General features: G+C 43.2%; 1 protein-coding gene across 4 annotated transcripts in view; it reads left to right on the top strand.

Moving 5' to 3' along the window:
• The window catches only part of ZNF451 (zinc finger protein 451), a 1,506,235-nt gene that overhangs the window by 1,015,167 nt on the left and 477,614 nt on the right, over positions 1–13,454 (top strand). For 3 of the 4 annotated variants that reach the window (XM_044063343.1, XM_044063344.1, XM_044063346.1), the window contains exon 14: positions 1,187–1,276. The exons of the other annotated variant lie outside the window; for it this stretch is intronic. In XM_044063343.1, coding sequence (XP_043919278.1) covers positions 1,187–1,276 — 90 coding nt within the window. The remainder of the gene's footprint in view (positions 1–1,186; positions 1,277–13,454) is intronic. 4 annotated transcript variants of the gene reach the window in all.

Raw genomic sequence — 13,454 nt, 5'->3', positions numbered from 1 at the left:
CCTTACTCCCCTTCCATCTGTCTCTTGCACATACAATATACCAACCTTCCTTCTGTCCATCACATCGGCCAGCTCTCTCCCTATACCAGTCATACTGCCAACATTCAAAGTTCCTACCCTCACTACCACCCTCCTGTCCTTTCTCCTCTCTTCCTGCCTTCGGCCATGCCTTCCCCCCCTTCTCCTCCTCCAGCCAACAGTAGCCCAATTTCCGCCAGCACCCTGTTGGCTAACCGTACTGGTGGCAGTCATAGTATTTGGATCATAGTTATCCTTGTATATTTGTTTTCAGAATTCTGTCAGTTTTGCCCAAGTAGAACGGTGGACAGGTAGAGCAGACGGCGAAGTAAACCAAACCTTTAGTTTTTAATTTGTTTTCAATATATTTCTAAAATCTTAGTCTTTTAACATGTAGTTTATTAGTTTTTTTTTTTTTAATCATTAATGTTGTATGTTTTTTATAATATGTATTTTAAATATGTGCTACGACCTTTCCTTTAAATTTGCCATAACTATTTATTTAGTTATTCATTTGTAGTACTTTTTATTTAAATACAAGTCTGTGGCAGTGTAGTTTTCAGTTCTAAAGAAGTCAGTTGTATTTACTGGACAAAACGCTTCGTGTCCAATTTCGTGCTTAAACATTGTTTCGCTGTGTGGAATAATAGTGTGCTGTCGGTTCTACATTATTGGTAGAGTCGCTGCTCGACTCCCTGGTGGATTTTTTGCTTTACTTGTAACATTTCTTTCTCCATTAATTCTGCTTTGCTTTACATTTTACTAAATAAACTCTTGTGGCCAAACTTTGCATGTATTTGTTTTAATGCATTAAGGAAGTGATATTTGAAGTATTTGAGCAGCTGAATTAAAAGTTTAATTGCATAATGTTTTAGTAATGCTTTAAAGTATTTTGTGCCTTCAGTTGTTACTTCTTCTACTATATAGTTTTTATAATTTTTATAATTTTTTTAAATGTACTGTTTTCCACTCTTCAATTATGGAAATGTAGCTGAATTGTTTAGCTTCACTTACATAAACATATTTTTAAACTGTGCTGCAGTTGTAATTTAAATGATTCTTGCATAGACTTTTTCTCCCCAGGTCTTCTCTGAAAGAGGCATTTCCTAGCTTAAATGTAGCAGTTAACAAGCGCAATGTATTTTTTTCTTTTCTTACTGGCATACAGATGTCAATGACGAAAAAGGTGAAGACCTCATTTCAGTACTTACTGAAGGTCAAACAGAGACTGAAAGGAAAAATGAAGAAGTAGCTGAAGGTGCTGTGTAAATGCTTCTTTTGTTAACCCAAGACCACATGCTTTAACATGAACAGTAAGATCTCAGTCCGAAAAAAAAGTGTTGCTGTTTGTGATGCTGAATTCACACTGCAGGCACCATGATCCTTGGTTTCAAACTTTACAGTGGTTTCCAGGATGGTGTTTCAGTATAGAATGTAGTAGCCAGTGAAAGCACATTGGACTGAATCTCACTTTTAAATATCCCCAAGGTTGTAAAGGAAATTATATGAAGAAATGTCATCAGCTGATAAGTAGATTTCCAAAATAAAAAAAAGACTTATCAAATATGAGATGTAAAATTTACCAAAAGTCTTAAATGCTGATGGTAGTAATTTAAAAGAATTAAGGGATAACTCATGCATGCTCATTATTAACTAAAATTCTCCAGTGTACACATTTTGGGGAAAATAAGTTTACATGTCAGTCTACATAGTACAGTAGCAAATTTGGAGAGCTTGCCCAATACTATTAGAAATTAAAATTCTGCTAGAGTTCAGAATAAATTCACAAAAACACCTACAGGAAGCTGCCAAATACACATGCTTTAAGCAACCTACAGTAATCTAAAACATGAAAATGTTTTCTGATTTGTATTGAATATTTTCAGTTTGTGTCATACATGAATAACAGCATCACATCATGTAAATGTATATACTTGTTAAATGTTTCTGATGTACTTTATAAACAGTCATGAATATTGTACATTTTTGTATACAGCTCAGTTTTGTTAGTGTGTATGCGCTGAAAACAATGGCAAAATTATTGTAAATCTGCACTTCTGTAATCTGTAAATAGACAACGTTAACATATATTGTATACTGCATCCTGGCTGCATACCTGTGCAGATGTCTAGGGTTCATAAACAAATGTTTTGCAGGGATCCTGTTGGACAACACAACTTGTAGCTGCTTTGCTATGAATTAAAGTAGTTTGCATAGCATAGGGAGTTAGAATAGTGCATAGTAAATTCCTGGAACCATATTACGAGATAGCTGACATTGAGCTGACTAAGTGGAGAAACCATGCTATCAGTATGTATGTGATCAAAGTGGTTGATGTTGGAGGAGAATTCACAAGCGTGCTTGAGATTACATGCCTTATCACTGCCGCACTCACGTGTCCAGAGGTTTGCCTCATCACTGCCACACACATGCACAGAGGTAAAAAGGCCAAGGAAGAGCATCTCAGTGTCAACCCAGTTCGTTATATAACTGGGGAAAGGGGAAATATTAAACAAACTGGGGAAACAAATGTCTGTAAGAGGGATAGAGGGAGAAGAGAAAGTTTTGGGACACACAAGCAAACCTAAAACAGAGTTGTGAAGTAGCATGTGGATGGGGATAGGGCAGGTTACATGGCAGCTGCCACACCAGCCTAGAGGCAATCCCCATTAGTCATCTTCGTGGTGGATGTCTTGTGCAGGCTGTGCCTCTGGCAGCTCAGTGGTTGGGGCTTGCTGGTTGTACAGTTCAGCCTGCCGTGCAAGGTGTAGGCATCCAGCTGCACATATTAGATAGCAGCCTACACAACTGCTCTGTGGTGACTCCAGGACACACTCCCTCAGGGCCATTATCAGAAGAGTACCCTTCACTCCCTTCCAGAATAGTGGTCACATAGACCACTAGTGAGACTTCCAAGTCACCTTTCGCAGGGTGATCTTTATTCCCCTGCTGAGATGCAGGTCGGGTGGCCAGTGATGACTCAGCCCCAGACTGCAACTGCACCTGCAGAAGAGACCAAAAAGAGAGAGCTCTCCTTAGAGTACACGTCACATACACTGTTCAGTAATGCTTATGGCATATACACCCCACCACTGTGGCTTCTTGTTGTTTCTGCTTTTTATCTACTTCTATGCTCCTATAAGAAAAAGTAGGAACAATTTAGAATAGTGGTAGCCATGGAAGAAAAAGGTGCACAATAAATCTCCAGATGTCCATCGTGTTTCACTGTTGCAGTCATTACACTTGGGTTATCCTGCTGGCAGGCGACCCGCAGTGGGCCCGAGTTCCAAAGTCTTGGTCCGGCGTTGGTTGCTGTCGCCTCTTCCCTGACGTCAGTGCACCAGGGGTATAAAAGTTGCAACTGACGCCATTTTCTCCAGCCTTTTTTGCTGCGTGGGGCCCAAAGCAAAAGCAGTTCGCAAGTGCCAGTCGGCCGACTCCTGAGATTTTCAGAATTGAATTTCAAAACCAAAGTCTTCAATAAAGCTAAGTACCCCATTGGGGAAACTTTTTCTTGCTCCAGACCGATGTCAGTAAAAGTTAATAATTGTATTTCTTGTGGGAAGAAAATACCTCATAAGGACTTTCACTCTTACTGCATTCCTTGCCTAGGCCCTGACCACGACATCACTAGATGTTCTTCATTCCACATTGCTGCAGTCCTAACCATTGGGTAGTCCGCTGTCCAGTCGGCCCGAATACCAAAGTATATGGCTGACGTCGGTCAAGGCGCATTAGACTGACGTCAGGACGTCAGGGTACTAATGCGCATGACCGACGTCATATCCTCAGTCTTTTTTGCCGCATGGTCCGATGCAGAAGCAGTTTTGCGAGTGCAGGTTGGCGTTCTGAAATTTTCTGAAGTCGGAGTTTCAGACCGAATCAAAGTTGGCTAAGTACCCCGTTGGGGAATATTTTGGTTTTTTCTTGCCTCAGTATTTAACCGGATGTCAGAAAAAGTGAATAACTGTATTTCTTGTGGGAAACAGATACCTCATAGGGATTACCATACCTTGTGTATACCTTGTTTAGGGCCTGAGCACGACGTTGTTGGATGCCACTCTTGTGCTAGATTTAACAAACGCACTATTAAGAGAAGGTTAGACTGTGCCAGGTTAGTTTTGGGAAGCGTTGTAATTATAAAATGCCGCCGGATGCTCCGCGCCGCCCAAAAGCGCAAGGACAAAGCAGCAAAGCCTAGAGTAGAAGAACCGCAGTCCCGGACGTCGGTTCTTTAGAAGGCTCAGTGGAGCCGGAGGTTTTGCCAGGAGTTTCTTTGGAGTCTCAGGGAGAGACTTTACTGTTACAGGATGTGTCCTCTCAGGAGGTAGGCCAGGCTGAAGGGGCTTCTCAGGTGGCTGTTCTTCCCTCTCTTCCTAAGGTGGTTAGAGCCTCCCTTCTGTTTCCAAGGCTTCTTTGAGAGGCAGGCCAGGTTTAACTTCAGTGGGGGTTTCTCCTAGCTCTTCAGGATCTTTGCCTAAGAAACATATGCTTAAAATGGCAGAGGATTTGATTACTATGATTAGAGGTTCTATGCCCCCTCCTGATAAGAGGCCTAGGGTGGAGCCTGAGTTTGAGAGTTTTGAGCAGTGTTCGAGGCTTCTGAGTCTTGCTGAAGACTTGCAGGAGTTTCCTCCTTATTCTGATTCTGATGTGGATGATTCTACTCCTTCAGCTTCTCCTCCTGAGGATTTTTCATTTTCAGAGACTCTGCATTCCATGAGGGAGCATTTTAAATGGGAAGGTCAGGATTTCTCTGATTCCAGGAAGAGGCTTAGGGAATTCTTGTTTTACCCCAGCATAGGCCTTTAGCTATACCTCCTGTTCTGAATGTGGTGGAAGATGTTTTTGCAGAGGCCTGAACCCTGATTCTTTGCCTCCTGCCCCAGTTAAACCGGATAGGTACTATAGGGTGCCTGAAGCTCATAAGTATCTTTTAAGAGTCCTAGGGCAGACCCAGAAACTGTCTCTCAGGGGCCTAAAGGTGTTAAGGCTTCTGTTGTTAAAAATCCTGTTCCTCCTGATAAAGAGGCAAGGGCTTTGGATAGATGGGGAAAGAAGGTGTATACTTCTTCCACTTTAGCCATGAGGGCTTGAATTGCCAGTTTCACATGTTAAAATATCAAAATTATCTCCTTTCACAATTGAAGTCTAAGGTGGATGCTCTGGCGGAAGGTATTGAGTGTAAAGAGTTGCAGGATTTAGTTCATGTGTCTGAACAGGTGGGTAAGCATTCATTGCAATGTGGTTTTGATGCTGTGCAGGCCTCCTCGAGGGTGGCTGCCACTGGTTCTGTTCTTCGTAGGCACGCCTGGTTGAGGGATCAGAATTTAGCTGAGCATGTTAAGACAAGGATTTTGGATGCTCCTTTACAGTCTGACGTGTTGTTTGGTTTGCCTGTGGAAGCAGTTTTGAAAAAAATGGAGGACAAGGCTAAGTCTATGCAAACTGTTAAAGATTTTTTACAGGTGCAGCCTCCGAAGTTTAGTAGAAATTGGCCTACTAAGGGATGGACATATCCTGCTTATGATTCCCAGTCTAGGGGTAGGTCTAGACGTGGTAGGGGCAGAGCTCAAGGTTCTTTTAGGCCTAGAACAGGGAGTTCACCTGCTCAGACTTCTGGTGAGGGCAGGGGTCAGTCCTTTCGTAAACAGACCCAATGACCTGCCTTTTCAGCTGCCAGTACATTCTCGCCTGGCAGCACCTTTGGGAGGAAGGCTGTCTCTTTTCAAAGAAAATTGGGATTTAATTACCCAAGACAGATGGGTTTTGGATATCATTCACCACGGTTACAGGTTTTATTTCCATACCTTGCCTCCTTTCAAAGGCATGCCAGACATTCCTCCTCTGCAAAGAAAAGAGGCTCACAAGCAAATTTCTCTGTTACTCCAAATAGGGGCCATTCAGCCAGTCCCTGTGCCAGAAAGGGGCGTAGGATTTTATTCTCGCCTGTTCCTAGTACCAAAGAAGGCGGACACGTGGAGACCAATTTTGGATTTATCTATCCTCAACACTTATCTGGACATTCCCAAGTTCAAAATGTTGACGTTACAACAGCTTTTACCTCTGCTGGGCAAAGATCACTGGATGGTAACTTTAGATCTCAAGGAGGCTTACCTTCATGTGCCTATCAGACTAAGTTGCAGGAAGTATCTGCGTTTTCGAGCTGGAAATTCCCATTATCAGTTCTCTGCATTGCCCTTTGGCTTATCTACTGCCCAGAGTATTCACAAAGGTTCTGGCTCCAGTGATAGCTTACTTCAGGCTAAAAGGAATTCAAATCTATCCTTACTTGGACGACTGCCTGATTCTGGCTCAAGAAAAGGAAGACCTTTACAGCATTTGGAATATGTGATAGCAGTGCTAAGATGCCTAGGGTATTCTGTGAACGAAATAAAGTCCAGTCTAGTACCCTCTCAAGACATGTGCTTTCTGGGTGTGAGACTGAAAACAGCAGCCCAGATGGCCTTTTTAACCCCGGACAAACAAAAGAATCTTTCCATTTACTTCCATCAACTATCTCTTCAGTCCGGGCTGACTGCAAGGACAGTCCTTCAAGCCTTAGGGTTCATGGCATCTTGTATTCTGGTGCTTCCCAATGCCGAACTGCATATGAGGAAGCTGCAATGGTATCTCAAAAATGTATGGACACAGCACTGCCAGGATTTGGACACTGTCATTCAAATAATACCTTGCATTCAAAAGGAATTTTTGTGGTGGGCTCAGGAATGTCACCTAAACAAGGGACTCTCTGTGACCCGGCCAGAGGCGAGTCAGATTCTAACGACAGATGCCTCGGACATAGCTTGGGGAGCTCATCTGAATGGAAAGTGGATACAAGACAAGTGGCCTGCCAGACTACAGCATCTACATATCAACATGAAGGAGATGTTAGCAGTCCAGTTTGCATTAATGGCTTTCAAGGAGTTACTTCTTCCAGGGCAGGTGTTGATTCTAACAGACAACACAACTGTCATGTGGTACATCAACAAACAAGGGGAACACATTCTTACCCTCTATGCAGGCAAGCAATGATTTTATGGGAGACTGCGCTCAGCTTGCAACTAACTCTTCAGGCAAGGTTTCTGCCGGGAGCACAGAACTCCTTAGCAGATGTGTTAAGCAGGCAAATCATGGATCCCCACGAGTGGAAACTGGATCTTCATGTATTTCAAAAATTGACAGTGTCATGGGGAACTCCAGACATAGATCTGTTCGCTTCTCCACTAAACCACCAGCTGCCAAAGTTTTGCACGAAAAGGTTTCATCATACAGCTTGGAAAGTGGATGCTCTTTCTTTCAGTTGGAAAAATCTTCATGTGTATGCCTTTCCACCTCTACCTCTTCTCCCAAAGGTACTCCTAAAGGTCAGACAAGACAAGCCAAGGATGATTTTAATAGCTCCAGATTGGCCTCGGCAACACTGGTACCCATTACTGAGGAGTCTGGTAAGGAAGCCTCCATGGCCTTTACCTTTGATTCCACACCTATTGTCTCAGAGGGACGGTCATCTACTCAATGTCAAGCTTCACTCTCTTCATCTAACAGCCTGGCATATTCTGTTTTGAAACACAGCAGGTCTCAACTTCCTCAACAAGTTTTGAATGTGATTATGGAAGCCAGAAGACCTAGTACAAGGAAAGTGTACGCAGAAAAATGGAAGAGATTTTTATTTTGGAGTGCAGCAAAGAATTTGGAGATTTCTGAGCCTAATTTGAGTGTGGCTCTTCAATATCTTACAGAGTTATTGGACAAAGGTTTGTCTTTCTCTTCCATTAAGATTCATGCTGCAGCAATTTCAGCTCACTATGATTGTGACCCACCATTGTTTTCGCATCCTTTGTTCAAGCAATTTCTTAGAGGGGCAAAGAATATAAGACCCCACGAGAGCTCCTACTCCTGCTTGGGATCTCAATTTTGTGTTGGAGAAACTTACTCTACAACCTTTTGAGCCTGCGGCTACTGCTGACTTGAAATACTTGTCATGGAAGACTGCTTTTTTGTTGGCCATTACTTCTGCAAGAAGGGTTTCTGAATTGCAGGCCCTTATGGCGGTAGAGCCTTTTTTGATTTTCCATAAGGATAGGGTATCATTACGTACTAATCCTTTTATGCCTAAGGTGGTTTCTAGTGTGGCTTTAAACCAAACTATTCATTTGCCTACTTTCTATGCAGATCCCCAAAATAAGGGGGAAAAGATTTTGCACACTTTAGATGTACACAGGCAGTTGCGTTATTATTTAAGCAGGACTAAGGATTTTAGGCAGTCTCAGCAGTTGTTTATTTCTTTTGCTTTGAGTTCTCAGGGCAAGCCTGTGTCAAAACAAACTATTTCTAAGTGGATTGGGTTTTGCATTGCATTTTGTTATTCCCATCATGGCAAGGAGATTCCAGCTGGGATTAGGCTTCATTCCACTAGGGCTACTGCCACTTCTACAGCATTTCTAAGGGGAGTGGCAACTAAGGATATTTTGGAGGCAGCTACTTGGAGTTCGGTGCATACTTTCTCTAAGCATTACCACCTTCCTCTCTACTCTAAATCTAGGGCTGGTTTTGCCACAACTATTTTGCAAGGCATGTTGACAGCTCCTGCTTCCTTATGATTTGCCAGCCTCCCTTACCTCTGCTTTGGGATTCTACCCAATGGTTAGGACTGCAGCAATGTGGAATGAAGAACATAGTACAGTTTTGTACCTACCATAAATGTAGATGTTCGAGGATCCACATTGCTGCAGTCCAATTTACCCTCCCTCCTTCCCCTCTGTGTTTAGGGGTGGTTGTGTGGGTGAGGTTATACTCTTGTAATTGTGTATATATTGTACATATTTTTGGTGCAGGAGTGTTTGGTGTTTTTGGTTTTGGCCTTGTCTTTTTAGGGTCTTCTGACATCTGGGGCAAGAAAAGACTGAGGATATGACGTCGGTCATGCGCATTAGTACCCTGACGTCCTGACGTCAGTCTAATGCGCCTTGACCGACGTCAGCCATATACTTTGGTATTCGGGCCGACTGGACAGCGGACTACCCAATGGTTAGGACTGCAGCAATGTGGATCCTCGAACATCTACATTTATGGTAGGTACAAAACTGTACTTTGTCGGTTTTGTGCTAGATTCAATAAACGCACTATTAAACGGTTTGATTTTGCCTTACATTATTTTGGACGACGATTTAATTATATAATGCCATCAGAACAACTGACGACCGGAATGTATAAAAAAACGCAAAGACAAAGAAGAAGACAGGCATCCGAGGTCTAGAACCGATGACGAAGCCTCTTCAAAGCCAGTCCCTGGTTCGCCGGTTCTCAGTGAGGCGCTTTCGCAGCCCCTGACACCCGCTACCTCAGAGCCACAGGCCGGAACCGACAGCCACATGGAGACACCGAGGCCTGTGGAAACTCAAGGTATTGGGCCTATGGAAACTATGCCCTCAGATGGGTCCGGAGCCGCTGAGCAGACACTGGCTTCTGAGGGTGTTTTCAGACCTTTACAGCTTACAATTAAGGCTACTACAGCAGCAAAGGCAAAGTCAAAAACTCCATTAAAGACAAGGAAACAAGTGCAGCATTCTCCAGAACAGTCATCCATGCCAAAGAAACAGATGCTTAAAATGGCCGAAGACCTTATTACTTTAATCAGGGGCTCCCATCTCCCTCCTGACAAAAGGCCTAGGCAAGACACTGATTGATTCCTCTGATCAGGTTTCCATTTCCTCTGATCCTTCTTCTGATCAGGGCTGTTCACTTCCTCCTTATGAGGACACTGATGCGGAAGAGTCCATTCCTTCAGCCTCACCGCCTGAGGATTATTCTTTTGGGGAAACCCTGCACACCATGAGGGAGCATTTCCATTGGGAGAGCCAGGATTACTCTGAATCCAAGAAAAGGCTCAGAGATTTCCTTCTATTGCCTCAGCACAGGCCCCTGGCTATTTCCCCTGTGCTTGATATTGTAGATGATGTTTTTTACTGAATAAAGTCTGTCTCCAGATTCTTTACCCCCTGCACCAGTAAAGCCAGACAGGTACTACAGGGTCCCTGACTCTCATAAATTCCTTTACAAAAACCCCTGTTGCAGACCCAGAAACAATTTCTCAGGGTCCTAAAGGGGTTAAAGCTTCCACTGCCAAAAATCCTGTCCCCTCAGATAGGTATTCTAGAGCTCTGGACAGATGGGGGGAAAAGTGTTTACACTTCTGCTGCTTTAGCTGTAAGAGCTTTAAACTGCCAGTTTCACATGCTTAAATATCAACAGTATCTCATGTCATTGTTAAAGCAGAAAATGGTTACTAATATAGAAAGTCCTGACAGTAAATAGATGCAGGATTTATTGCATGCAGTTGAACAAGTGGGAAAGCATACTCTGCAATGTGGTTTTGATTCATTAGAGGCTTCTTGTAGAGCTGCAGTTACAGGCTCAGTTATCCGAAGACATGCTTGGTTGAAAGAACAAAGTTTACCTGACCATGTTAAAATGAAATTATTGGATGCTCCACTACAGCATGATTCTTTGTTTGGTGTTAAGGCAGAAGAGGTGTTAAAGAAAATGGAGGATAAAGCAAAGATTTCTTACAGGTTCAACCACCTAGATTTAGCAAAAAACTGTCCTCCAAAAAATTGGTCCTTTCTAGTGTCAGACAGGCCACAAAGAGGCAGATACAGACGTCCAAGAGGCAGATCTCAGCCCCAAGGCTCCTACAGACCCAAACAATGGGGTGCTACAGGCCCCAAAGGAGGAGAAGACAGATCACAACCTTATGGGAAACAGTCACAATGACTTCCCTCTTCAAATGCCAAGCTCTTACCAGTTGACAGCACCTCTAGGGGAAAAGCTAGCACTTTTTTCAAAAAATTGGCACATGATCACCCAAGACCAATGGGTGTTGAATATAGTTTCTCAAGGGTACAGGTTCCACTTTCACATGCTTCCAAAACCAAAAGGTATGCCAAACCTGCCACAAAACCAATGGGCAGAGGCACAAAAACAGATTGCTGCTCTTATGGATTTGGGAGCTATTCAAAAGGTTCCACAAGAAGAACAGGGCCAAGGATTTTATTCATGCCTTTTCCTAGTACCCAGAAAGGACAAAGCATGGAGACCAATACTGGACCTGTCAATCCTAAATACGGATGTTCCAAAATTCAAAATGTTAACACTACAACAACTCCTGCCCATGCTGGGCAAAGAGGCTTGGCTAGTTACTTTGGATCTCAAGGAGGCATACCTGCACGTCCCAATCAGACAATCGTGCAGAAGATACCTTAGATTTATAGCAGGCTCATTGCATTATCAATTCTCTGCACTGCCCCAAATGCCTGGCACCAGTAATTGCATTTTGCAGACAAAAAGGAATTCAAATATATCCCTACTTGGACGACTGCCTTATACAAGCAGAGAGCAAGGCCATTAAAGCACCTGGCGTTTGTAAAAAGATTGCTAATTTGCCTAGGGTACACAGTAAACGAAAAGAAATCAAAACTAGTGCCCTCTTAAGAGATAATATTCCTGGGTGCAAGCTTAAATACAACTTGCCAGATGGCATATCTCACGCCAGACAAAGGCAACTGACACATTACTTTCAAATGATGGCAACAAAGACCCAGCTCCCTGCAAGAAAAATTTTACAGGCCCTGGGTTTCATGGCTTCTTGCATTCTATTAATTCCATATGCCAAACTGCATATGAGGAAACTATAATGGTATCTAAAAAGTGTTTGGACTCAGCATTGTCACAGCCTACAGACAGTCATATCCTTGATTCCCTGCCTACAACAGGAGCTTCGATGATGGTCCCAGGCCTGTCACCACAACAAGGGACAGCCTTTCACCTTACCTACAGCCAGGCAGACAGTAACAACGGATGCATCGGATTATGCCTGGGGAGCACATATGGCAGGAAAATGTATTCAGGGTGCGTGGACCAAGGAACAAATGCATCTTCACATCAATCAAAAAGAGATGCTAGTTGTACAGAATGCCCTGACAGCCTTCAAGGAATTAATACATTCAGGACAATTATTAATAGACAGACAATACCACCGTTATGTGGTACATAAACAAGCAAGGGGGCACACATTCCTATCCCCTATGCAGACAAGCCATGACTTTGTGGAACACAGCACTGACCTACCAGGTACATCTGCAAGCACAATTCCTGCCAAGAACAAAAAATACACTGGCAGACAAACTAAGCAGAAACCTCATGGATCCTCACGAATGGAAGCTAAATCCACAAGTGTTCAACATGATAACAAGGGATTGGGGACGCCCAGACATAGATCTCTGCCTCCCCTCACAATTGCCAATTACAAAAATTTTGCACAAGGTCTTATCACTCTCAAACATGGAAAGTGGATGCTCTATCATCCAGCTGAAAAAAACTGACAGTCTATGCCTTCCCTCCGATGCCTCTTCTCACCAAGGTGTTTCTAAAAGTCAGACCAGAGAGGCCAAAAATGATCCTGATTGCACCAGACTGGCCACGCCAGCACTGGTACCCAATCCTAAAGACTTTGTCCCAAGGGCCACCTTGGCCTCTACCTCAAATCCCTCATCATCTGACACAGCAAAACAATCCGATTCTGCACAGTCAGCTCAGAATCTTAAACCTGGCAGCATGGCAGATAATGTAGCCACTCAGACTTCACCTCTCTCTAAAGCTGTTATGGATGTAATTTTGGAAGCCAGGAGGCCCAGCACTAGGAAATCTTATGCAGAAAAATGGAAGAGATTCTGTGCTTGGAACCAGGCACAAGGACCCGACCCACTGGTCCCTAATATACCTCAGATTTTGCAATACCTGACTGAGATGCTGAACAAAGGCCTATCTTTTTCATCTATTAAAATCCATGCCTCTGCCATTTCAGCTCATTACAGTACGGATCCTCCTATTATTTCACATCCTCTACTATTTAGTACCTCAGAGGGGCAAAGAATATAAGACCCCATAGGAGAGCACCAGTACCTACTTGAGACCACAATTTTGTTTTAGAAAAACTAACACTGCCTCCATTTGAACCAGCCAGCACAGCTGATCTAAAATACTTGTCATGGAAAACTGCTCTGCTCCTAGCAATAACTTCAGCAAGAAGAGTCTCAGAGTTACAGGCATTGATGGCTGTGGAACCTTTCCTTATCTTTCATCAGGACAGGGTTTCTCTCATGACAAACCCAACTTTCATGCCAAAAGTGGTTTCCATTGTGGCCTTAAATCAAACCATTCATTTGCCTACTTTCTACCCAAATCCCCAGAATAAAGGGGAAAGACTTCTGCACGCTTTGGATATACACAGGCAGCTACAATTTTACTTGGACAAAACAAAAGCTTTCAGAAAAACTGAGCAACTGTTTATAGCATATACTGCAGGATCACAAGGAAAGCCCATCACAAAGCATCCAATCTCCAAATGGATAGGACACTGCATCTGCTTCTGTTAT

This window comes from Protopterus annectens, chromosome 2.part1 (genome assembly GCF_019279795.1).
Source record: "Protopterus annectens isolate FY-2018-M chromosome 2.part1, PAN1.0, whole genome shotgun sequence".
NCBI classification, from domain to species: Eukaryota; Metazoa; Chordata; order Ceratodontiformes; family Protopteridae; genus Protopterus; species Protopterus annectens.
Note: the sequence above shows the minus strand (reverse complement) of the source record. Positions and strands in the feature narration are given on the sequence as shown.